Here is a 27,800-nt window from a genome sequence, read left to right as displayed (position 1 = left end):
TAAGGTATTTACGTGCCGCCTGCAATGCCACAGTGATAGCTTTTTTGCTATTATTCGTCACAAATTGATTCCCACCAGCTTTCTTCAATACATTTCGCACTTTATGGACTATCCCAGCACCAAATGCAACTTTTTTAATTTTATTTTTCTTCGTTTGTTTCCTCTTACATTTTTTCTTATTGGTACTACAACCCATGCCCATATGTCTTTTCGCTTTCATAATGTTGGTGACAAGTAATGCAGCTGCTCTTTCCCCAATACTCGCGTCCTTCGATTTAACCCTATCCCAAGCGCTGTATTCAAGTTCTTTGTCGGCTAAATGTCTTGCTGCAAGATCGGATGGATGCTTAGAATATTGAATATCGTGTTTTTTGCATTCAATATCTAATTTATTGATTCCAGGGTCGTTACGAGCTAAACGTTGTTTCAATTTTGTACCCGGTCCACAGTATTGATAACCTCCGGTAGATGTAATTCGAAAGGAAGTTTGTTTATTAAATCATTAACAAAACCACAACCTCTTTTAATTTTACGATCACTTTCAATACGTCCGTATCGTTTGATGGTACACATTGAAATGAATAAGCTAATAACATTTATATAGTCTCCAACCACGGCACGATGCGCATTGTAAAACAGAAAGAAAAGTTTGCTGTAGATAATCTAGATGAGAAATTTGGTTGTGGATTGAATGGACAAAGGGTATTCAGACATGGTCCACTACTTCCATCATCAGTTCGAGGACTCATTATAGGACCTTCAAATTGTGGAAAGACGAATGCAATGATATCACTATTAACACATCCACAAGGACTGAGATTTAGAAATGTGTATCTCTATTCGAAATCACTCAATCAACCTAAATATCAGTACTTGCGAAGTGTTTTGGAACCTATAAAAGGATTAGGTTTTTATACATTCAGCAATAATGCAGAAATAGTGGAACCCTCCGACGCTAAGCCTAATTCTGTTTTCATTTTCGATGATGTAATATGTGAAAAGCAAGATATTATTAGATCATATTTCTGTATGGGACGTCATAAGGATGTTGATTGTTTTTATCTAGCACAGACATATTCACGGGTACCCAAACAGTTAGTGCGTGACAATACCAATTTCATTATAATGTTCAAACAAGATGAGACGAATTTACATCACATTTATTCAGATCATGTTTCACCCGATGTAACATTCAAACAATTCCAATTGATGTGTGTTAAATGCTGGGAGGACCAATATGGATTTCTAGTCATTGATAAGGATAGAAAAATAGATGAAGGTAGATATCGCAAAGGATTCGATAGTTTTATATACCCATGATCTTGTTTTTGGAACTTATTCGATCACTGAATATTGTAGTGGTCACTTCACCAACGAATTAAGCTTTAATTCAAAAAAAAGGGCATTATGAATACAAAAAAAGATCCTGAAAATAAAAACAATGAAATAAATTTGAAACGTCAACTAGTAGAGACAACAGAAGCTGTCAGGCAGAAATTCAACTCTATCAAGAATGATAATATTGAAAATCGTACGACACTTGAAAGATTGTATGAGCCCATAATGAAACCATTGAATGTTTTATCATCAAACGCTACTTCTAAATCACCAGTGTTATCACCAAATCATGGAACTGTTCAATCTACTTCAAATTATCCCATGAGTACTCCAATAGGAAGAAAACAATCTTTTGGTAGTGTATCATCTGTGAATAGTGACACGAGCACACTTCAAGACGATATGAGAACAACTCTATTCGAAACACCATCATCGTCCCACATCGATTCCTCGGATCCTGACATCTCACCTGTTATGAATGAAAGTGGTGAAGATGTTTTGATGAAACATTTGAATAATATAAAATCTAGAAATCCAGCATATGATGGAACATTTGGCGTACGTATGGATCCAATTACACAAAAGCTGAAAATGGGAAGTCTAGTGGTAAATTTCAAAGATGGAAACATTTCATTTTGGGATGCTAATAAAGTGAAAAAATATGAATGCGCAGGTAGTCCAGAATTGTATGATATGATTTTTTTGAAGAATCCACAAGATGTTGATAATGAAGAAACTCGTCAAGTATATTCCAAAATATTGAAAATAACGAATGCTCCATATAAACAATATCATCTGAAGAATGGTTTTAAAAATACAAATTCTAAAAAATTTCGTGAAGTTATCAAACCTCTATTAGACTCACGACAATATCCAATAAGAAGTAGAAGTAAAATTGGTGGAGCACTCAAACGAGTGAAAATGGAGAAAATATATAATTCTAAACCTGTGAATTATGTGTACTGGAATTCACCGAAAGAGTTAGTTGCTCGCCTACGACTATTGGTAGCTTCAAAGTCAGCCGGACATACCGGACATGATAATGAAATAATTTCAATAATTGAAGAATTACGTGAAGAAGGTATAATATATTAACATATTCACATGTAATGATCACTGTCACATCATCATTCAATGCAGTAACATTATCACCTTTTCTCTTTAATCATATTGAAATAGAATGACTAATGAAATAAGTGATGTCAAACGACAAGTTGTTAATGAATTACATAAACCTGCAAGACGTAATTTTCGTAGAAGAATAACCACCATCAAAGGTTTTGCAGATCTATGGCAAATAGATTTAGCTGAACTGCAACCTTATGCAAAAAGTAATGAAGGATACCGATATATACTTGTAGTGATAGATTGTTACTCCAAATATCTGTGGACTGTAGCAGTTAAAGATAAAACAGGTAGTACAGTAACTAATGCAATGAAACATGTACTGAAAGAAGCCAAATACTCCCCCAAACACATACAAAGCGATCAAGGGAAAGAATTTTTCAATAAAAGCTTCTCATCTCTCATGCGAGAATATAATATCAATCATTATTCAACATTTAGCACAAAGAAGGCAGCTATAGCAGAAAGAGTGATTCGTACAATAAAGGCATGGCTCTACAAGGAATTTTCGATGAGAGGTCACCACAAATGGCTTGATATTCTTCCAATTATAACTAGTAGATATAATAATAAAGTTCATCGTACAATAGGTATGGCACCCATCAATGTTGATTCAACAACAAAATTAAAATTCAAGGGTATCAATGGAATTGGAGGAAGACAAAGTAAACCCAAATTCCAATTAAATGATATTGTACGTATAAGTAAATACAAACATATTTTTGAAAAGTCTTACACTGCGAATTTTACCACGGAGCTATTCAAGATTGTTAAAATTAATAAAACCATCCCAACGACTTATAATCTTGAAGATATGAATGAACAGCCGATTAGAGGATGTTTTTACGAAGAAGAGTTATTACGAACCGAGAATCCTGACGTATATCTGATTGAGAAGGTGTTGAAGAGAAGAAAAAATAAAGTATATGTAAAGTGGTTAGGCCTTCCTAGCGAACAAAATTCTTGGATTGATGAATCAAATATGGTTTAAATGTATATAATAGTGACTTTTATGAATAAAGTAATATTAAAGTTCATTATTGTTTTCATTTCAATTATAAGTATGTGAACTGAAAAATATTGCAGCGGTAAACATTGCCCCAGCCATTCGCAATGTTCTGTGTATACCAAACCAAATTAATTGTATACTCCATTCCCGCTTATATTTTTCAACTCACGATATTGAAAACACATTATCATTCCCAAAACTAATCGCCGTCACTTTGAAATGCAGTATCCAACTCTTTTTGCCAATTATCTCTCACTGATAATGCTGTCTCATAAAGCTTAGTCGACTCCTCAAGCTCAGCCTGAGCTTGCATTCTCGAACGTTGATGGAATTGCTTATCTTTACCAATTTTTGAACGGAGTTCATCAGCATCTTTAGACATTCTAGCCAATTCAACCTTCGCTAATGCAATCTTGGCATCTAATGCTTCAAGAGTTTCATTATTAGCATTAATAGCTCGCTCACTCTTTTCAAGTTCAGCAATAGTCATCTGTGCCTTTACAAGACGGCATTTTGCTTTCCTTTTCATTTCCCCAAACCGATGGAGGGGGCTGAAAGAAGATAGCGGTTCAGCTTTCAAATCACTCTTCATTTCTTTAGGAGTACCTTTTGGCTTCCTCTTCGATCTGTCACTTTTCGTTGCGGGTTTTTTCTGTCGCACAACACTTTTGGATTCTTTCTTTTCTTTAAAGTCAGTGACAATCGATGAAGATGCCTTAGTAACCTTCCTCTTGATTGTTCTAGATTTCTTATCAACACCAAGAGGAAGGGTAGATGAAGAGTGTTTGAGTGATGATAATTGCGAAACGATCGGATTTTCAATAATAATTTGCTCATTTGGTTCTGGCACATCTGCAAAGTTAACGAAGTCGTTAATATCAAAATCATTTATCGAATCTTGACTCGATAAATGTAATACTGGAATATTTTCAAAATCAGTCTGATCGATATCAACAAGTGGTGAACCATCTTCAGCAATCAATAGCGGCATAGAGCTCATGATTATTAAGGTCTGAGGAATGATATGTGATAGCAATAGAATGTGGATAGGAAAGGTGATGATGTTACTGAGACCTCACCATTTATAGAAGAAAATAAACTAGCGCATGCGCTCTTTCATCAACTGGCACATGCGCTCTCTCACTAAACTATTCACGCATGTAACAATCTTTGTCATTTAAGAGGAAAACTTTGTGTTGCATGCATGTATTTTTAAATGTTAGAAAATAATACAAATAAATTCAAAATATATATATATTTATTAATAATAGAGGACAATAACGATAATAAAAAATGAAAAATGTTAATATGTCTCTGTGGATGTGGAACGTTCTTTGACTCTATTCCTCAATAGTTGTTGCTCGTGCGTCAAACACCAACATTGAAAAAAATGGATTCTCCTATTGGGGTAGAGTTGACCAACCTTCTCACACAGATCCCAAGTACTTCTACATGCATTGCATACATGATTCCAACAATTCATGGAATATGTATCACAACGCAAACAACGTTGCAGTGGAGTTGGAACGGCAGCACAGATACCACAAATATTTCTACAGATACCTATATTGTTAAATATTATAGGTTCGGAACACTTCAGACACTGTAACTGTTGTTGACGATAATCCGATTTTGTTCGCTTCGGTGGATGAGAAGGAGGCGATAGTTGAATCCGCAACACGCAATCACTACACATACCAGTACATGGATTGATTGAATCCTTAGGTCTACTTATTTGACAAAAGTAGCACACAATAGCCCCTGCAATCATCATTGGGTAGACACACACTTTTGGTTTTTCATTCCACTCTTTTGGAAACGGCATTTTACTAATTCGATTAGAAATATAAAGAGATGACTTACAGAAACTCTGAATGCTCTCTCCTATACCTACGATCTCTATTTATACAAATCAACATCATGTGGAAGTATAGTGGGATAACTTCTCCTACTATTCCACTCTAAACGAGTCAAGTGGGAGTCGCATCACCTCCTATATAAGTTGACTTGCAAACCTAGAGTTCATTCATTCACTCTCTACAACTGTGAGCAAACAACAACAAGATGAATTCTGCAAAAATAAATGCTGCATTAAATAGAATAGCTGCTGTTGATGAAAACAATTGGATAGACGAATCAGATGATGAGGATGTCAATGTTCCGCTAGAGGAAGTAATAGTTGAAGCAGAAGATGTTGGAGTCGATGAAGATGAGATAGACGAAGTTGAAAACGAGGCCAACCAAAGCGACGAAGATGATGACGTGATGGAGTTTGAGAGGGTCATGGATGAAGAAGGAGATGATGAAGGGATAGAAGCTGACACAACTGAAGGTGATGGTGCTATGAGGATCGGTATGCGAACACTCAATGTCAGTGAGACACTGGAAGATCCCTTGGATTTGTATTGTGCATTGGATGCATACGTATTGATCAGCACAATAGATGGAGAGAACAAAAAACTATGTTGGTGCTGCTTTCGGTTTTATTCGCATAGAAACAATAATGGAGGGTGGTATGCCCATGTCAACACCCACAACACTGTCTCAATTATGGAAATGGGACAGAATTGGTGTGAAGCTTGCGAGAGGCCACTAACAAACTTCACCCGAGTATCTACATGTATTATATGTAATAATGTCCAACCTGTGGCACAATAACCGTGGACCTACTGGTCAAAAAAAAAACAACAGCCCTTTTCAGGGCTACATTATTCACACAAACAGTAGTTAGTTGTATTAGTATTCATAGATTATGTGACAAATGAATACTTTGATTAATAAAAGTCTAAGTTGGAAATTTGTTAGTCTTTGAATATCTATACATTATATGACAAATAAATTACTACTTTGACTGAAAAGTCGAAATTTGGAATTTGATAGTCATTGAATATCTATGCATATGATGAGTACTACTTTAAATGAAAGTTGAAGTTGGCATTTGTCAATCATTCATATGCATATAATGATGAATACTTTCACATACATATATTTCGTTTGAGATTATAATGTTAACATAATGTTAACAATGGTATGAATCTGTTTCTGTTTGAAAGTATAATGGTAGCTCTGAAAAGAGCTATTTTTTTTATTGTTTCAGTCTTTAATTGTAGCCCTGAAAAGGGCTGTTATTTTTTTATTAATCCATGCAATGATATGGACTAACGCTCCTCATCATCAGAAACAATAATTATGGTATCGTCATCTGAATCAGATGATATACTAATGATATCATCCTCATAGTAGTCATCTGAATCAGATGATATACTCATGATGTCGTCGTCGTCATAATCAGCTGAATCAGATGATATACTAATCACATCATCCGCATTATTATCGTCAACAGCATCTATGTCGTCCTGAATACCTTGTTCCACTCGTTCTGCGAAATCATCAGGAAGATCATAGATTCGCTGCAGAAATTGAGCGAAGGTTGTACTCAAATGATCAGACGTTGAATCTATTTCATGTACTTGGATGGGTCCTGTACTCGACATTGTGGAAGAATGATATAGAACTGGGATTGTTGCTATATTTATATTGGAAGAAATGAAATGGAGGGGGTGAAATGTAGAACAGTGTTTGAGATTCGAAAACATCAAGAATGAAACTCTGAGCGATTATTAGGAGAAATTCTAGTGATTATTATGGAAAAAAAACTAATAAGAGGGAGAGGAAGGGAGGAAGACACTGCCCCAGCCTCGCAGTGCCTCGTGTACACCAACCAAAAAGTGTGTACTCCGTGGAAGGAAAGGAAAGGAAATGATGGACGAGTAGATGATTATATGTCATCATCGGAATTGAGGACATCATCATCGATTAGGATTGGGGATGGCGGAGGACTATCCTCGATGAGGATAGGGGATGGTGGAGGACGTCTAACGTCAAGCTCGTCATCAGCATCATCACCAGAGTCGTCGTCGTCATCATCGTCGTCGTCGCTACTCATTGGGACAATGTCATCATAAGCAGGGTCCCACCATCCGTCAGGATCTGGATATTCCGAGTCATCCAAGTGTCCTTCGTCACTGCCAGTGACATGCTGAACTTGCATCCTGATGTCGTGATCCCGGTATTCGTATGGCGGACTGTGGGGTTCCGTGGTGGAAGAGACAACCTGTACCTGGCTGTTATCCCAGTAATTGAAGTTGTACCCCTGATCCGGGCAGCTATAGGGTTCGGAGGTTGAATCGGGTTCCATCTCGATGCTAGCTGATCAACTGAATGTTTCATCAGATGATTTCTACTTTTATACTTTCGAGAGGGAGTGGGAGAGGAGTGGAACATTGAGTAGGGGTAAATTGTAGTGTGACATAAGACATATTCAATGAGTAGGGGTAAATTGCAAAGTGACATAAGACATATTCAATGAAAGAGATACTTGAATGGATAAAATACAAATGAAATATACTTGTCGATTTCACTATGAAACATGTCTATTTTTTTATTTTTTAAATTTTCTTCACATGAAATTATTTACAAGTGATTAGAGAACACAAAAATTGATGTGAGGTATTTGTCTAGAAGAACTTGGAATTGAAATAAAAAAATAATAATGATAATAAGAGGAAGTGAAGAAAAATGCTCCAACCATCGCATTGTTCAATGTGTACCAAACCAAAAAACAGTGTACACCCTTTATTTCACTTCCTTTTCCTTTATTCAATATAAACTTAACAAATATAAACTTAAAACTACCATAATTAAATACTCCTAACTAACCTAAAACTAATCTTACATTTACACTTCATCTACAAAAAGAGTGTCCATAACTGTCACTACTTTTTTGTACAGCTCTATCGAAGAGGTCTTTGCTTTACACCTTTCCTGCAGAGATGCATAATTCCGATCTATTTCGGCCATTTCCTTTTGGAGTTCCCTCCGTCGGTTATCCATTTCAGCCATTTGTCGCTTCATGGTAACCAACTCGGCCTCGCTAGATCGGGCAGCTCGTTCTGCTTTCTTGCATCTCTGCAGAAAAACACTCATCTTTTCACTAACCTCTCCGATAGGCTGTGGCACCAACACCTCAGGATCCGCCGGTGTCGCTGGCAGCGGTGGTAGTCGCGTCACCAACGGCGACAATATCACCAACTCCGGAGAAGGACTCCTCGGAATTTCCACTGCTGCTGGTGCTGCTGCTGGTGTGGAGGCCCTCTTACGAGAGGTCGAAAAACTACCTGCATAAGGATTAGTCCTATTGCAAGTAGCTCGGTACTTTGAAATAGGACCAACCTTTGCTGCAGGTCGTTGGCAAACCTTCTTCACAGCCCTGACTTCCTCCTCCTCCTCGAATAAGTCAGGGCTAGAAGATCTGCACCTAACTCGCGAACGCGAAGTGGTTGGCTGGTCAACCGTCACCGCTCTCGAAGATGCTGCCTCCTCCTGGTCAGCGGACACCGGCAGAATAGACGCCACAGCATTATTCACCTCCTGTGTATTGGTTGCCATTCTGAAAAAGAAGAAATAATACAAAGTTAGTTGATATAAAAAATAACATTCCTAATTTACTTACTCAAATATCAAGTTGGTCGTTGGAACGTACTGCCTTGTTGTGGAGTGGACTGCTCTCGATGAGATGACTTCTCGAACTGAATGTTGTGGAGTGCTCTCCGGAGGGTATCGACTTCGATGCGTGAGCGGTGGGAAAATGGTGGGAGCGCACATGCGCGATGAGGGTAGGGGTGTACATGCGCAAATGTTGGGAGTCGGGGGGGCGGGGCTTCGGGGAGGGGAGGGGCGGGGCTTCGGAAAGGGGGCGGGGCTTCGGAAAGGGGCGGGGTATCCGAAAAGTTGGTGGCGACGGGGGGGGGGGGGGGGGGGGGCGTGGCCCTAACGGGCCCCGCCCACTGCCTGGGCTCCGCCCAGGTGGGTGGGGCCTCCGGCCCCAGGTAGGCGGGACATCTGGAGAGACATCTACGCCCTCTTCGCGCGCGCGTTCGTAACATAATATGCAACCGAACACCTAACCTAACGTATTAACGTATTAACGTAACCTAACCTAGTACGCTAACCTACCGCTATGCAACCGAACACCTAACCTATCGTATGTATTAACGTAACCTAACCTAGTACGCTAACCTACCGCTATGCAACCGAACACCTAACCTATCGTATGTATTAACGTAACCTAACCTAGTACGCTAACCTACCGCTATGCAACCGAACACCTAACCTAACCTAACCTAACCTAACCTAACCTAACCTAACCTAACCTACAGTAACTATTAACCTAACCTAACGAGGGAATACTAACCTAACACCTAACCTAACGTAAGTATGCAGCTAACCTAACGTAGCTATTAACCTAACCTAACGAGGGAATACATTCACCATGTTGGTTCCATTAATACATCATCAGTTGGTTTTGGTTTTGGTTGTATTATTCTATGATTTGGATTAATGTTCAGTCCTGGATATCCCAGTCCACCTGATGATGATGGCCTGACTTTATAGTTTCTCTCCAAAACTTCTTTATGGTTTTTCTCCAATACTTCAACTCTCTGTTCCAGTACATCATACTTTTTCATTGTAGTCCCTGTTATGTTTGACATAGCATCAAATTTTTTATTTGTAGACGCTGTTATGTCAGACATTTTTATGTCTACATCACTTGTAAGTTTGTCAAATTTACGAGTGAAAGTTATCCGAGCCTCTGCAATTTTATCGTTAAATGCTTGCCGGGCGTCCCGAGCAATATTGCCTATTGTGGATTGTATTGCAGCTTGTAGGGCTAGAAGTATAACTTCCTTTGCTCCATTAATTTCCCCCTCAAGATATGATACAGTTACACAATCACTCTTGTCAATTGGTTCACTTGTATTTTTCAATATTTTCCTTTGCATGTCATAATGACCATCTTTTGTTAATTTAAAACCATTCCCAGGAGGACCTCGAATGACATTACCACCCCATTTTCTTTTTCTACCAAACTTATCGATTGTTTTAGACATTGTGCACTCTACGATGATTCTCTTCAAACTGATATTTCTGTCATTTACATTATACTATATATTGCAGTAATTGATTAGGGAAATAGAAATAATACAAATAAAATTTTAATCATTTTATATTCATTACAGTAATACATATACATACATACATAATACATTAATATCACATTACTTCTATCATATATTATTAATTATAAATGGCTACATAAATATCAATATTGAATTTTCCGGTTTTGAAGATATTGAATGATATTTCAATCATTGATCTCGGCAGATAATAAATTAATCAATTGATCCAATGGAGTCTCCTGAGATTGTGATTGTTGAATAATATTACTTATCCAACGAATGTTCTCATTTGGATCGTTTTCATAAAATTCAATATCATTATGACCCCAAGGAAGAGTGTGGGTAGTATTCGGAATGATAAATCGTTTATCATCGTGATATGATAATGCAACTTTATTTTTTAATTCAGTATACATATCATGTAACACGCTTCTAAATGAATTCATCTTTCTGAATATCATACCACCTTGTTCGACGATTTTTTGATAATCTTCGCATGTCAATTCATTCTTTATTACAGATCGTTTAACCCCTTTGGCTTTCTTAAATTCACCATCAACAGATTTCACATAATATGCTTTAGCACCTGTACCATAAAAACTCATGATTGGATCATTTGGAAATTCATCTTTGAAGTTACCCAAGACTGAACTTGTTACTGGAATATTGAATTGGTTAACTATACTGTAATTGGATGTATCAAATCTACTTATGTTAGTTTTTATGAATTCATAAAAATTTTCTGTGTTTACTTTAAGAATGAGCGAGTCGGTATCTGTGTAAAGTAAAGAGACATTTTCATCAAAGTGTTGTTTGATGCATCCATAGAAAAAGTCATACATGACTGTTTTAGATAATTCTAATATGGAAAATCCCAAATATAATGGTTTATCGTAATGAACCTTCACTCTACCCAATTGAATGGCAACGAAATTATCAGTGAAAATTGAACAATTTTTGAAATTTGGTTTGGCTATGAGAGTGCTGGCACCTATATTTTTCTTTATATTTTCCCAATGTGTAACGAGTCTAACATCAATTCGATTATCTACATTCTCCATTGTCTTTCCATACACCGCATTATTCATTAGTTTATAGAAATCTTTAACAGATTTGTTGTTAGACCTATTACGCATTTCAGTATTAAGATCTATATAGGGTTTCATCCAGCATGATTGTTTGAATTTCAATACTCTATGTGTATTCATTACAATCAATCCATTTTTGACAGCTTGCTGTAGATTCCTATAATGAACAATATATTTTCTTTTATCATTCAAATTTGGAATTAATTTGGGAATTTTCGATTGTGTACGAGGTGGTATTATTTTTTCGACTAAAAATGGAAGGTCAGAATGTTTATCATGCAACTCTTGTGGATAATGAATGTCCACTTCAAATACATACCCATACGGACTATCAGTACTCACATCCATCACATCGAGATTAAGAATTTCATTTGGTGTCAACCATGTAAATTCACTTGTTGGTAGAGGTTGTGACATACTGTGACCGTATAGATTTGTTGCATCTAAATATGTAATGAATGTGGAAGGTTCGTTGGGATTATAATTGGGTAAAAATCTATTATTTGCTATATGTTTCCTCTCGCTACATTGACTAATTCCACCTCGTATACCTTTTTGAAAAAAGTGAATCATATCAATGTCAGTTAGTAATTCCAATTCAACATTAGTGAACTTCAACATGGCATCCCATGATAATCCAGGTGCAGTGTAATATTGTGCCGGATCTAAGTTATATATCTCTAAACTTGTGGTGCGGAAGTTTTCAAAAATATCACATAGTAGCAATACATCCGACTTCAAATACAAATCAGAGTATTCCCCCAAATTCTGACACTCGAATAAATTCCAAACTTTTCTAGCCCTATCATAATCAGTTTCCGATATATGTTCACAATTGAGTGTGTCATAAAACTGATTTTTTGTCGGAAGTAATGGATAATTCAATTTGTCAATGTCATCAACAAAACTATATGGAAATACACCTTTCTGTCTCATCAAATTGAATTTCTCAATTTGTGGGAAATGTTTGTGCATCTCCAAACATTGATCGGAGGTCAAGTTTGCACCCAACTTCTCCAACGAATTAGTCATAAATTTATAACTATCGATAAATCTCATTTTGAGATAATTCTTCCTAACCACACCATCTTTATCGGTATAGCTGTGTGTAAAGAGATGCTTCGTGAAAGATATATATTTCTCTTTAGTTTGCGGGATAACATCAACTTTCTCTTTATTCCTATACAATTCTTTTATGAATAAATGACAATCATAACCACTTAAATTATGAAAAATGATAGGTATGAAGTTTGGTATTTTGAAATTTAAATTACATTTCGAGTGAGCGGCATGTGATCTTTTCTTTCCTGTGACATGACAATGATCTCTTACTTTGACGTCACCATCAGTAAATGCTTTATTACATATACCACAAGTTCTGGCTGCAACAAACTGTTCTTCTTCTTCGACAGTTTGTGTATCCATTGGTTTAGGGTTTCTGAGATGATTTTCATGTATCTCTTTCAAATCATCTTCAATGCTACTCACAAATTTCTGAGCTGCATCTACACCCCTATATGTAACAAATTTTGTCAAATCATCATTATATGAACACTTTATCAAATAAGCAAATGAATATGGGGCATGTTTGAATGTTTTAATCGTGTATGAACTTCCAGGATTTGGCTCATTCACATGAATCGGTTTAAGCACTGATTCAAAATCAGCATACACTACAAATGGCACCCTCATTTGCCTCTCAAAGTTTTCAAACATTAGTTTATTTTCCGCAACCATTCTACCATATTTATTGATCTTTAAATTAGTAGTTGGTGTTGTGGTACTAATGTGATTACAATCATACATATTATGACGTAAAAGCAATCTCTCATCAGAAAAATATATCAAACATCCGTCACAAAAATATTTTTTCTGTCTATGAGCTGATAGTTGATTAGAAACTAATCTTGAAAGATCTTTGATCCAACAATAGTGACCATTACCGGAGTCATCAGTTATAAACAACAAATTGACATGTCTCCGGAGTCTTCTCTGTGAGTATCGCAATGGACCAATCACTTCATACTTCATTTTACCCTTCTCAAATGTACTCTCTAAACCGTAAACATTAATTGAAATATCATTCCTATCTTCGAATATTTCGATACTCTTATTATTAACTTTAACCGGAAAATCCATACCTGTGACATCTAAAACAGTGGAAAAATGTGGATATGACGTAAGTTCGGACACTCGACTATCTGCAGGATATAATGCTGATGTTATAGCCCAAGCAAAACAATATTGATCTTCATTACGAACATTCACAACAGCTTTCTTCCATTGAATACATTGAGGCAGCTTCACATATGAACGTCCTTCCAGTGGACTGTATTTATTAATGTTGACCTCGAGAAACAATATTTTTTCACAAGTCCAACCTGAATTATAAAAAAAAAAAATATTACTATTCAATCTTATTGAAATTTTTAAAAAATAAATACCTGAGTCACGATCCTGGAACTCAGTCGTTTGTGCCACAATTACATCACGGAATCCATCAAAAACAGCATTCAAATCTGAAGATTGGTCCACTATTTTATTTTGGGAATTAAATGACTTCGTGTCCCTCGAATCATCAGTCTGAAGAATATAATTCCCAAAAACTTCCATATTCACCTTGATGCTTTTATGGATCCTGATGGCTGATTCCAGTAATTCAATGACCTTCTGCCTAATCTTATTGAAAAATGAAATGTAGTCACTGGTTACAATCGAACTCTCCACCCTGTATGTAGCAATGCGGCAATTGAATGCATTCGTTATAATTTGAACACCGTCAGACAATTGAACACATGCATTATTTTTATGACTCATGGTTCTTCGGTGAGAATTCACTTGGCTCATAGGAATTGTCACATTACAACAATTGCACGTATACATAGGTGTTGCATTATCCACTCTCACCCGTTTCACTGCAGGCCCTCCTTGGCAACTCTGGAGCTGATGCCGACGAAGATTATCACTACGAGTGAAAGATTTACCACAGTCACAGGAATACATTTTATATAATAGTTCTCACTAACTCACTTGATGTAAACTGACATAGCCAACACTCGTACGCTTCTTAAATACACTCTGATAGGACCCGTCAAGACGTCATAGCCAACCCCACTTCTCAACTACATGCGCCAAGATTACCTCCCAACTGAATGCGATAACAGATGTCGATATACGAGCAAGCAGTGGTCGTTGCGGTCTCGGAGAGGGTAGACGCTAGGCAAACAGTCCTCGGCTGCCGTTGTGTCACCATCGATAGCGGGGCTAGAGCGAACCTTCATCGCTTCAGGAGAGGTGAGGGCAGACCGATGAATACGCATTACTCTGCCACACGTCGTGGAGTGAACATGTCGCTCTCTAGCCGTTGAACGGTTATTGCTGTGACGTCACTCCACTACTAACTTGGTGCCCTAACACCGATGGAGCATTTATTACTTGGAGGATCTTCGAAGTATGCAGACGTATGTTTGTACATAGACAAACAAGCACATGATGAAACCCTGTACCGTGCATTCTCCTACACACACACATAAACACACAAAATCTCATATGAAAAAAAAATCTGAACGATCCATGCACCAGACACTTCAAGGTCACAACGCCTTGACTTCACTGCACAACAAAAAAAACTTCACCAAACAACAACCAATAAAAAAAGCAATTAATACGTCATAGTGGTGGGGGAGGCCGAGAATCAGCTGTAAACAACTACTAATATGACTGAACATTTCGGAAATAATATATCGAAGTCGTGCACAACCTCCAACAGCATAAGTAATTCTCTTGTATTCATATCGGCCACTAAAGAGGAAGTTGAAGAAGTTATCGCTAACTTACCTAATAAAAAATCCACTGGATTAGATGAAATCCCGGTTGATATAATAAAAAAGTGTGCTTGTATTATATCACAATACCTTGCTGACATTATAAACCTATCAGTGAATTCAGGCACTTTTCTTAGTGTTCTGAAATCGGCTGCCATCATTCCCATATTCAAAAAAGGTGATACGAGCAACATAGAGAACTACCGCCCAATTGCTCTCCTGAGCATATTTTCCAAAATCATTGAAAAAATCATTTGCAAAAGAATTGCAAAGAATTGCAAATGAATTGCAAAAGAATTCACAAAGCATAAAATACTTACTGATTGCCAGCATGGTTTCCGCCCTGGCCTATCTACCGAAACAGCCATAACAGAACTTGTCCAACACATTAATGATCTGATAGACAAAAATGAGTATGTAGTTGTCATATCGTTGTCATATCGTAATTTCGTCTCCGAAAAAATCAACAACCTAGGTCTACGTGGCCCAGTGAACGACTGGATAACGTCCTTTCTTGAAGATCGGAAGATCATAGTGAGAATCGGTGAAACCAAATGGAAGGAATACGATTTAGATCTTGGAACACCGCAGGGAAATGTCATGGGTCCCTTGATCTTCCTTACCTATGTCAATGACTTGCCTCATAACATAAAGGACGGTAGAGTTTTCATGTATGCTGATGACACCTCTATTGAGGTGTCTGACACTGATCGCCAAAGACTACAGCAAAAAACTGACTCAGTTTTGAAAGATTTTGCGGATTACTGTATGCAGAATACACTAATAATGAATCAAAGTAAGACAGTAATAATTGAGTTTCACACAAAACATGGAATAGCTTCTAATTTCACCTTCGAAGTCAATAATAATATTGTTGAAACCTCCACTTCATCTAAATTCTTAGGAACGCTCATAGATTGTAACCTAACATGGGAGGATCAAATACAAATAGTATGTAAAAAAATCAACAAAAGCTTTTATATTTTGGCAACACTAAGAAATATTTTGAACACAGATTCATTATTACAGGTTTACTATGCATTTGTGTATTCCACAATTACCTACAATATTACAGACTAACATGGGGTCAGGCATCAGACATAACAAGAATTTTTGTTGCTCGGAAAAGAATCATAAGGCTTATCTTTAACATTAGTAGTCGCCAATCATGCAGACAGGTTTTCAAAACTAAACGAATCCTCACGGTTACATCAATTTATTTAATGAAACTATTAACATATATTTTCAATAACAAATATTCATTTCCCATTAATAGTGATTCACATTCTTACAACACCAGAAATAAAAATGATATCAAATTGAACAAGCCCAAACACTCCTTTTACAAAAAATCTCCCATCAATGCAGGCTGCCGTTTTTTTAACTGTCTTCCGAACGAAATAAAATACGCGGGATCCCCGGCGGTTTTTAAGTATAGACTTAGGGAACTCCTTATCAGAGAATGTTTCTATACTGTTGCGGAATTTGAATTATGCTTTTCAATTTTGAGATGATATTGAAGTGTATTTTACATAGTATGTTAGTCATCATTGTGCTTGTTTCGTCCTGTTTGTCAATTAAAACTTAATGACACTGTTTTTGACTTATCCTATCTATTGTTAACAATAGTTGAAAGGATTAATAAATATTTTATTTTATTTTATTTATTTTTTTTTTATTAATATTGAAATGTTAATATATAATGCTACGTAACGAACATTGATAGCCATTTAGTGTTGATTTCAATAACTTGTTTAAACAAAGCTACATGCCAATTACTCGACAGAGCTTTGGTAGAATTCGTCCACACTATAATAGGGCCTCCCAACAAGGAATTCTTTTACTTTCTTTCTGAATATATATTCGCCTTTAAGTAATGGCAAGGTGATTAAATAACTTCTTGCTACTGAAAATAATAAAATTTTGTGTGAGGGTTAGAGTAGGTATTGGAAGAAAAATGATATAAGATTGACGTGTGCTATAAGTTGAGGTGGTACTAAATTGATTTTTTTTGTGGATGAGACACACTATTTCCAAAATCATAAGACACATTCAAGACCAAAATTTTTTGCTTCACAAATAATGGGCGACTTGAATCCCTGTAGCTAGCCTTGCATAAATATCTGGTGGATCTTTTCTGTAGAGAGAATACCATATGGAAACGAAATTGAGAACAATTTCCCCCGAAACAAATTCCATAATGTAAATAGGACTCAATTTGTGCAAAATGAACTGATATTGTAATAGTAGTATCTAACTCTCTTGCAACAACTCTCACTGCATGACATCCTGCTTTCACATAAGTAGCCGACATGGGAATCAAATTTTAGATTTTCATCAATGAAGAGCTCTAAACATTTGTTTTTCTCCAAAATTTCAATTTTTACATTTTCTCTATATTACTTTCCCTATATTACATCTGAATGTGACCACATTTGTTTTATCGGTGTTAAATGATAAAAGATTGTAATCACACCACTCTTTCACCTTCTTATGTCGACGATGATTTGATCAAGTAAATTTGAGGCGACCTTGTTATGCCAGAGATAGTGGTGTCGTCAACGAAACATGTGTAACAATTGTGCGAAAAACTTTTTCAGTGGAGTGCAATGATGGAGTGAAAATTTTTAAGTTTGAATATTTTCGAGGATCGTTTTGGTTTGTGGCTCATTCGAATAGACCTGCGATTCAAGAAAACCCCACAAAAAAAGTCTAATGTGGTCAAATCGCGCGAATTCAGTGGCCAGTTCACATCATCTCCACATTCAATGTGGCATGTGATGTGTGGCACGTAGCGCCACACGTCGCTACGTCTGGACACGTCGTAGCTGTCCAGAACACCCAAATCAGGCTAAAAGGAGTTGGTGATCATTGACTTGTAGTACGCGCTGTTGACAGTGATGGTATGCCCAACGTCGTTCTCAGAGACGCTGATGACGGCGTCATCAGCGTCTCTGCAGGAGGCTGCTCATACTCTCTTTCTCAATTATCACTGTCAGATATATTATATTTTCAATTATTTTTGAAACTTAATTCAGTAAAACACAGGTTATGTATACTGTAGTGAACACAACTGTATAACTATAGGTATCTGAGCTTAATGTAGAGATGAGGAATAATGGGAAGAGAATCGCACAGTCGCTTGCGCATGGCGACCCGGGCCAGCAGTTGATTTCACATGCGACTGTAGATATTTCACACCAAATGTCTGTTGAGGTTTATTATGTCAGATCAAAGAATAACATGGAATGTTCGAAATAAATACATTTTTACTTTTAACCGACTCAATTATGTACGCCTATGTAACAGGCGCTTGAAAATGATTCATTACTCCGCTGTTCAAGGAAATAGACGTCAGTTACTGAACAGTATATGTGATAATTAAAACTTTTCGTTATATATTTTCAGTATCACATAATGAATATTTGAATCATTGTTATTATCATTTATGTTATCAGGTGGCGAACATTTCAACAAATTCGCAAAAAAACACATCTCACAAACAAACCGAAAACAAAACCATAGCGGTATATCAGCCACTCCATCATCAAGTACATCGTACTAATTGAATTGATACAAGAGGAGCCGCCGCAACACACAAAATCAACCCTTCCGCGTGACACATGGCGGCTGTAACATCGGTCCATGTTCATGCAAATAGACTCGATTTCGTTCGCATAAATTTGTCGAAAATTCCAGCCTAGTTTGCCATGGCGCATAAAAACATATGCTTCGAACTTCAGCATCATTACGTTTTTGAATTTTGTCGAACAAGATTGAACCGCCTCTGGTTATTATCACACACTAGGGATACATTTTTATTTTTCATCAAACTGGTGTAGTCGTGTGAGACTGGAGGATATATCAATTTCATAGTAATAATGATAATGATAATAATAATAGACTAAGGTAGATAAAGATATTGAAGACGCCATCCTGGTAGGCTATGATGAATCCCTCAGTTTCCGGCTTCAGCTCACTAGACCTGGGGACAGCGAAAGTCTGGCGCTTTAATAAGCCAAGGTCTTCAATGTTATTGAATAAGACCCCATGCATTGGATTATCCTTGTCTTACCGCAGAAGTGAGGTGAGGTGATAACAGAGTTGTGATCACCTCGTTCAGTGTCTGAAATTGAACCGAGTTCATCAGCTGCTCGAGCAGCTGCTCTTCAGAGAAATGCTCCAATTCCTGTTCTCTCATGGTCACGGACCGTGCAGAGAAAGAGAGTCGAACTCCTGACGACTTTACTGGTTCCATCCAGTACCATTCTGTCATATAGACACTCCAAACTCAAAAGTCCACGGCCTTTCTGTTGTTGCTATGAAGATGCATCGTGTTTCGGGTCTCTACGTCGAGTTGATACAGCTCCTCATGAGTCCACTCCACTACTCTAAACGAGTAGAGAAAGATTGGAGCTGCAAGCATATTTGTTGTAGCAACTTTGTACTTGCTCGACAGTTCCTATGGCCAGATCTGTCGGAGTGTGCGCTGATACTTGCCGCGGAGAGAGTTCTTCACTGCTGTTACATCTTTTGAGTGACATTGTTTCACCCCGAGGTAAGTATACGTCTCTCCGCATCCAAATGGTGTAGATGCTTCCAGCTCTCTGTAGTCCCCGCATCGTCCTCTTTTAAAATGGACCATTGCACATTTGTCTATCTTGAATTATACTGATAGCATGCGGTCTTTATTCAAGATAACACGGAATTAACAGTAACAAGATATAATGAAGCAAAATGTGATGAATGGGTGAGGTTCAGCTATTATAGCTGCTCATACACCTAACCTTTCAAATTTATACAAGAATTGCAAGGTATCATATATAAATAATTAATTATTATATAATACAAAGTCGCGGTATGGAAAAACAAGATCTGGGAAATCGAAACCTTTATGATAGCCTGAGGAAACTATTATAATGTTAGATTACTGCCTCATTGAGATTAGAGCTTTGAGTTATTTTTCTGAGTTTTTGAAAGATAACTGGAATCTACAGATGAGCCGTTACGATTTAGCTGGCATACAGGATGTATCATAAGAACGTTAAAATATACAAGTGACGTGATCCACCACATACTCAGTTTTTGTAATGTTCTCAGCAATTTCACTCAGCGCCCTATTAGCTGAGTAATCTGCATCGATATGGAAAACTGTAAATATTTCGAAAATGATCACATCCAGCGTTGTTGAGGATTCGTACTTTTTCAACTTGGAGAAGGTGTGAAAATCAGGTTTTTTCATTTAAAGTACCGAAAGTTTACTGTCAAAAAAGTTAGAGCAATTTGAAATAAATAATGACAGCGCCCTCTAGATGTAACATGTAAATCAATATTAAATCATGATTTCCCACGTGAGAAAAACTCGGGATACTATACTATTTCCTGAGGAAAACTATGAATCGGAAATACCTTTCTGAAGGCATTATCGCTAACTGGGATGATGTGAATGGTACCATCTGTACATCGAGGTATTTGTAATACACATCAACAATAATTAGGAGATGATATCCTTGCCATTTCAGTAATGTATCGGCTACTCATTTCTCCCAATGAATAAAAAAAAATCGTCGTTACTTCAATCCAATCATTTTTCACAGTTTCATAAAAAATTAGATAGATTCGAATATAGATCAATCAGTCATACCAATTTTTTTTTATTATTGCTGATAATTTCTCAACTCTTGACAACTTCCATTTGAAGCATATTTTGCCATCTCAAATCTATATGGTATACATCAGGGATTCCCAACAATATTTTTCCAAGGACCCCCTCACACATTTGACATAACGGCAAGGACCCCTAATAATTCATAAACCTAAAGTTGAAATATTCTAGTCCCCCCTTCAATAAGCTAACCTTGATAACTTGCCATATCACATTACCAAGTACCTAAAAAAAAACCAAATTAAGAGTTTTCATTTCTTTATTGGTTTAGAAATAAAGGTTGAGATTTTAGAAAAAAAGATTGAGCCGAATTTTTTTTGTTGAATGTTGTCTTTATTGTAATACATTTTTCAAAAACTGTTGAAGATTTTTCTTAATGAGGTAAGTTGAATCTGAAATGTTTGGTTCCAGACTTGACACTTTCACTCTGAAATCCGACCGCATGTCGAGCCGATTCCTGTACTTGTTTTTCATGAAGTACATGAAAGAAAATGCTTGTTCACACCGATACGTAGTTGCAAACGGAAGTATCTTTTTCATTGCCTTATCTCCAAGCTTTTTGTAGTCCTTGCGAGCTTTTGCCCAGAAGTCTGCAAATTGTTCACTATTAAAAATGCTTTTTATCGTACCACAGCTAGACATATCTACAAATTGGTCTTGTTCTTCTTCTTGGATTCTATCTATTTCTTGGCAGCTAAAGGGATTTTGAATCCAACTATCGCCAGGATCAGGTTCAGGGAATATTCCCCAAAAGTGGAGGCCAGGCTGCATAGATGCTCAGCTACAGTACTCTTTATCTGTTCAGGAAGACTCACCTCTGAAGACTCCAGAAATTGTTTTTAAAGTGGGAAAGTTACTGAATGATTAATTTTTAATTCGAGTCGCCCAGATCTGGCACTTTTTGACCATAGCACTAATCTTGTCTTCAACTTTGAACATGTTTACATTGTGCCCTTGCAAACTCAAGTTTAACACATTCAAATGTTCAAACACATCAGCTAAGTAGGCAGTTGAGCAAAGCCAAGAAAAGTCTTGGTGTCAAGAAAGGAACACACGAATCTCATCTCTAAGCTCACAAAACCTCGTCAAGATCCTACCTCGTGAGAGCCATCTTATGGTGGCCATATACGCTACGAGAAATCGTGACGATCAGACTGTACAGTTCGAACGGTGCAGTTTATCGTAGCTGGCATACAAGCTATACACGCTACGAGAAATCGTTGCGATCAGACGGTACAATAAGCGGCGCCGACGCATACGTGTCAGTGATGGCTTCGACGGACGACGGTTTAGCAATTATTGGATTACTATTCGCCCTGAAGGAAAAAAAAGTGAAGCGGAAAAATCGGAGCATCTGGTGTAAAGAATGGCTAATGAAAAGAAGAGTTCATTCTCATGTGAATTTGTTGGCGGAATTAAAGCTTTTTCCAAAAGACTGGCATAATTTTCTAAGAATGGATCACAATACGTACTTACATCTACTGAATTTGGTAGCACCAATTATCGAGAAGCAAGACACTACTATGAGAAATGCTATTCCACCCCACGAGAGGCTTGTAGCTACTTTGAGGATTTTATCAACAGGAAGAAATTGAAGATTTGAAATTCTCTAGCATCATTTCATCTCAAGCCTTGGGTCGCATATATACCGGAAACCTGTGAAGCAATATATAAGGTGAATTTCACTAGTTCGGACTTCCATTGTCTACTATATAAAATGATTTGAAATCCTGAAACGAGTAAAAAAGAATAATTAAAAAAGAATAGTTGAAAATAACAATTATATTAAGCAACAATAAACCTGAAATGAAATGATAGTGAAATAACCTACAAGTAAAAAATATAATGATTGAATAAATAAAAAATTAATGGAAAAAAAATAATAAAAAAATAAAAAAGTGTAGAGATTCCAAGTCACGTTAGTTCACGACGTTTCGATTGTTGGTATCTACAATCGTCTTCGGGTGATGACTGGACTGATTCCTCCGAGAGATGACTATTTTATAGGCCGTTGAAATACTTTCACTTTCTCTACTTTCCATTTTCCGCTTCACTGATTCCGTGAGAGATGACCGTTTTGGCGGGAGTTGGTCATTTTTCGTTTGATGATGGGTTTCCATATGTTTCGTATATCTACGCTGGCCTGGCTGAATACGTTGTTGGACAACATGTATGCGGCTTCCTTAAATTTTCTCCTGAACCAATGTTCCTCTCTGTGCAAGATCTCAGCTTGGGACCACTCGATGTTGTGTTGATGGGTCCAAACATGGTCTGCTATTCCTGATTTGCTGGTTTCTCCTCGCTGTGTGTGCTTCTTGTGTTCGGCAATGCGAACATTCAATGGCCTCTTAGTTTCACCAATATAGGATTTTCCGCACTCACAGGGTATCCGGTAAATGCAATTCTTGGAATCGCAGTCTGCGTTTGGGGGCCTGGTTTTCGTGAGGCTGCTACGGATAGTGTTACCGGATCTGAAACAAGTTCTAATGTTGTACTTGGAACCACCAATCCTTCTTATCCTCTTCGATAATCCTCTGATGTAGGGAAGTGCAAGCACTGGTTGTGACGGCTTCTCTTCCTTGCGAGGCTCCTGTTGTCTTTTCTACCATCGCTTTGGAGTATCCATTCCGCTGAAGATCATTTTTGATGATGTCTAGTTCCTTCTCGAGACCTTCCTTTGTATTACAGAGCCCAAAAGCACGGTCTAATAGAGTCTTGATGATTTCTCTTTTTGTCGATTGATGGTGGTTGGATTCGTGGTTCAGATACTGTCCCGTATGAGTGGGTTTTCGGTATACAGAAGTTTCCCACTTAGTGTCGGTCCTCTTCACCAAAACGTCTAAGAATGGCAATTCATTGTGGATTTCCTTCTCCATTGTGAAAGTGATGGAAGGTCTCACGCTGTTGATGTGTTTCAGAAAGGCGTCTAGTTCAGTATTCCCATGGTTCCATATTATGAAGGTGTCGTCAACATATCTCAACCAGACTCGAGGTTTCTTGTGGGCTTCTTCAATGGCCAGAGTTTCAAACCACTCCATATATATGTTGGCTATGACTGGTGAAAGTGGCGATCCCATGGCAGTCCCTCATCTTGTGTGAAGAATTCGTCCTTCAGTTGGAAATAACAGTTTCGTACACAGCATCCTAGTAATTCCATAATTACTTCTATAGGCTTTCCACGTCGAAACTAATTAGTTGATCTTCCTGTGTGACTTCAATTGACCCAAGTAGTTCGACAAAATGTCTTGAATTCTTCACAAAAGACGATGTTTTTCCTTGTAATGGTTGTATTAAGGGAAGTAAAAATCTAGACAAGTTTTGAGTAGCCGAATCTCTGGAGCTGATGATCGGTCTAAGCGGAACGTCCTTCTTGTGGATTTTGGGTAGACCCAAAATCCACATTTTATATAGTAGACAATGGAAGTCCGAACTAGTGAAATTCATCACGAAACATTGTCAATCACCTTCAAACAATATATAAGGTTCTCCGCAAAGACTATTTTAAGGTAAGAAATAAAAAACTACTATTACTTGGAATGTAATGTTTATTAAGTTGTACTTGATGGTTTAACATTGAGTAAAATTAGACAAAAAAGTAGCCGCTGTATTTTGCATTTGTTGGGACTGATCTTGTTGAGAAGTTGGCAGTATTGGGGTTTGGAGAGTTGACTGGGAGCCTGGATGTGTTTGGTAATCATAATTTGAATTCTGATAAGGTACGGGGCTAGGATTGTTTCCAACAGGGCTGGGAGTATGTGCAACGGGGCTGGGAACGTTGTAACCATAATTATTAAAACACACACTGGTTGAATCCATCACTTGTGTAAAATAGTCAAATTTTCCATCTCTGCTGGAAATAATGTTTCATTAATTATTTTTTCGGCCAAAATACGTTGATGTTTTGTAAGGTATCTCAGCTTAGCTGCGACGTTTCCTCCATAAATATCAAATCGATCATTAGTAATTGCAGGCCTTTTGAAATGGTTTTGAACAGACTGTAAAACTTCAGTAGTTAGGTTGTCATTTGCATTCCTTTTTGGCCGACTCCTATTAAACAACGTGTTTGTAATTGAACGAGTATCGGGAGATGACTGTGAAGTTGTTTGTGTGGCTGGAGGTGACTGTGGAGTTGACTGCGTGGCTGGAGGTGACTGTGGAGTTGACTGGGCGGCTGGAGATGCTTCACTTTCAATTTCCTGAAACAATTAATATTTTTACAGTTCCCACGCTCGGAAGCAGAATGGAAGGATGTGACCGAAGTGTTCGAAAAGAGATGGAACTTTCCGCACTGTCTAGGCGCAATGGATGGAAAGCATATAGCAATTTTTTTTCCTGATGGATGTGGCTCAGAGTATTTCAACTGTAAAACCCTCATAGCATGGTGTTATTGGCAATCGTTGATGAAAATTATCGATTTCTTTTATGTGATTTTGGAACAAATGGAAGAATTTCAGATGGTGGCGTACTCACAAACACTAAGTTTTTTGTAAAACTTGATAATAATCAGTTGTGTATTCCAACCGGCACAGTTGTCGCACATAGTACTAGAAAGTTGCCTTATGTGTTTGTGGCTGACGATGCGTTTCCACTTAGAACAGATTTAATTAAGCCATTTAGACAAGCAGACTTGACCACAAATAAAACCAGAATTCTAAATTACCGCGTATCACGAGCAAGGCGCATTGTCGAAAATGCGTTTTGGATCTTGGCATCTCGATTTAGAATTTTTCACACAAAAATTAGTATTGATCCGAAAATAATAGAGTCTGTCGTGATGGTCAGTTGTGCTTTACATAATTATTTAATGAAGACTTCAGGAAGTTCTTACTGTCAACAAGAATGCTTCGACGTAGAAAATGTTGATGACGGGTCAATAACCCAAGGATATGATACACTGAATTCAGCGATAGTTAATTTGCAACGAAGAAATCTTGGTAATACTTCGATTGCCGCAAAAAAAGTCAGAGAAGAATACATGGAATATTTTGCAAGCGAAGGCAGCGTTCCGTGGCAAAATAATTTTATACGTTAACTTTGAGAATAAACGATTTGATAAAAAAGTTATGTACTTTTATTTATTATTTATTCATGTAATAATATAAATAACTATGGAGCATTCTCAATATGGCCGGATTTATATGGCCTCTGCCTACCCCTCTGGGAGACAGGCGTGACGCATATGTATGTAACTTTCCTCGTTGTCTGTTGATTCGTCGTCCATATTAGAGCGTGAACGTCTTGGTTCTTCTTGGTCATCCAAAAACAGCAACATAGAGTAATACCATAGTTTTGGTTTATACACGTCTTGGGTTCCTGCTCCTGATTGTTTTGAATCAGCGATCTTCTTACGCTCTTTTTTGTAAGTAGAGCGAATGTTCTTTATTTTTTTTACAACAGCATCTTTGTCAGCCATAGGGTCTACTGTTTTCAATTTTTCAACCAGCTTAGTATATGCTGAACGTTTCAAGTCACGATTGTGATACTCTTTGCCTTCAATATTCCAGAGACAAGGTTCACTGCGATATAACTCAAGAAATTCTTCAAGCCATTCTCGATTAGTTTGAGACGCCATGTCGCGTGCGCACGTCTACCCGAATGTCGATCGACGACAAAACTGAACACGAAAACGGAACGAGCGCATACACATTTCGATCAGTCGGCACAGTTCGTCCGATTCCGATAAATCAATTGAAATTTTTGTATTGTTCCGTTCGACTGTACAGTCTCAAAAAATCGTGCGAAACTGCACAGTTTTATCACATACATGTAGCGATTTATCGGTACCGTTCGAACTGTACAGTCTGATCGTAACGATTTCTCGTAGCGGCCATCATTACTTCCATATGAATAAGAAGTTGTTCATGCTCACTGCCAATTTCTTTGCACAACAAAGAAAATAATCTGGATTTTGATGTGGTTAATAATTTGAACTACATCGTTAAGGGTTTTCTGCAAATATTCAGGCAACTTTTGGCAACTAAGGCTTCAAGGATGAATACAGTCCATTTCACCTCTGGAGCAACTTCTTTGGTACAGCTTGAAGTCCTGTAATATGATGTTTTTGAAAAAAATATTTAATGCAGTAAAAATATCTTCTGCTGTTGTGTGAAGTAGTTCCCACGAAGAAAGAAAATCTTCGAATATCTGGTCCTCCCACAAATATCGTGTCAAAACCAACATTCTTGCTTTTTTGATATATCTGTACTTTCATCCAATTGCAGAGCGTACATGTCACATGTCTTAAGTCTGACCAGCAATGTTTCTTCAATGTTACTTGCCATATCAGTAATTCGTCTGTATTCCTACAGAAAAACTATTCGCCCATCTAGTGACGGCACTAGACTGCGCTAGGTGCGCTAGCGTTAGTTGCTGGACAATGCCAGACGAAATTAAGTTATCATTCGCTTAGTGCTCAGAAAGTTACAAAAACTCAAAATCTATTACTGAGCCAGTGTACCATATATGTATATTTTTATAAATTCTAATGATATTTTGCGGACCTCCAGGGGTTCGCGGACCACCTGTTGGGAACCACTGCTATACATGGTATGATACCCTCTAAGGTTAACACCAACGATGGAAATACTTCGATAAATCGCCTTCGTTGATGCAAAATAATGCTCACAATTGCCTTGAATAATTTTTGATATATGTCTTCTGCTTGTCCTATCTTCAGATTATAGCCTCGATCGTGTGCAGGGGTTGTTATTATTCGCTTCAATAGGCCTCGAG

At 37.4% G+C, this 27,800-nt stretch overlaps 2 protein-coding genes across 2 annotated transcripts in view; one reads left to right on the top strand and one right to left on the bottom strand.

Annotated features, from left to right (window-relative positions):
• LOC111504397 (uncharacterized) overlaps positions 1–27,800 on the top strand; it is an 859,110-nt gene that overhangs the window by 751,242 nt on the left and 80,068 nt on the right. The gene's annotated exons all lie outside the window — the stretch shown is intronic.
• LOC141485035 (uncharacterized) lies at positions 8,210–9,136 on the bottom strand. The gene is made up of 2 exons (XM_074180908.1): positions 8,985–9,136; positions 8,210–8,921 (listed from the first exon to the last, which is right to left on the bottom strand). Exons 1-2 carry the CDS (start codon positions 9,134–9,136, stop codon positions 8,210–8,212), a joined length of 864 nt encoding a protein of 287 aa, XP_074037009.1.

This window comes from Leptinotarsa decemlineata, unplaced genomic scaffold, assembly GCF_025532065.1.
Source record: "Leptinotarsa decemlineata unplaced genomic scaffold, Ldec_3_MD MMD2_tig00026307_RagTag_RagTag, whole genome shotgun sequence".
Taxonomy (NCBI): Eukaryota; Metazoa; Arthropoda; class Insecta; order Coleoptera; family Chrysomelidae; genus Leptinotarsa; species Leptinotarsa decemlineata.
Note: the sequence above shows the minus strand (reverse complement) of the source record. Positions and strands in the feature narration are given on the sequence as shown.

What these genes read in the sequence shown, in the direction of transcription:
- LOC141485035 (XM_074180908.1), bottom strand. Translation starts at nt 9,136, where the DNA reads ATGTGCGCTCCCACCATTTTCCCACCGCTCACGCATCGAAGTCGATAC. An exon ending in ACGACCAACTTGATATTTGA is followed by an intron (nt 8,922 to 8,984) that starts GTAAGTAAATTA and finishes CTTCTTTTTCAG; the next exon opens with AATGGCAACCAATACACAGG.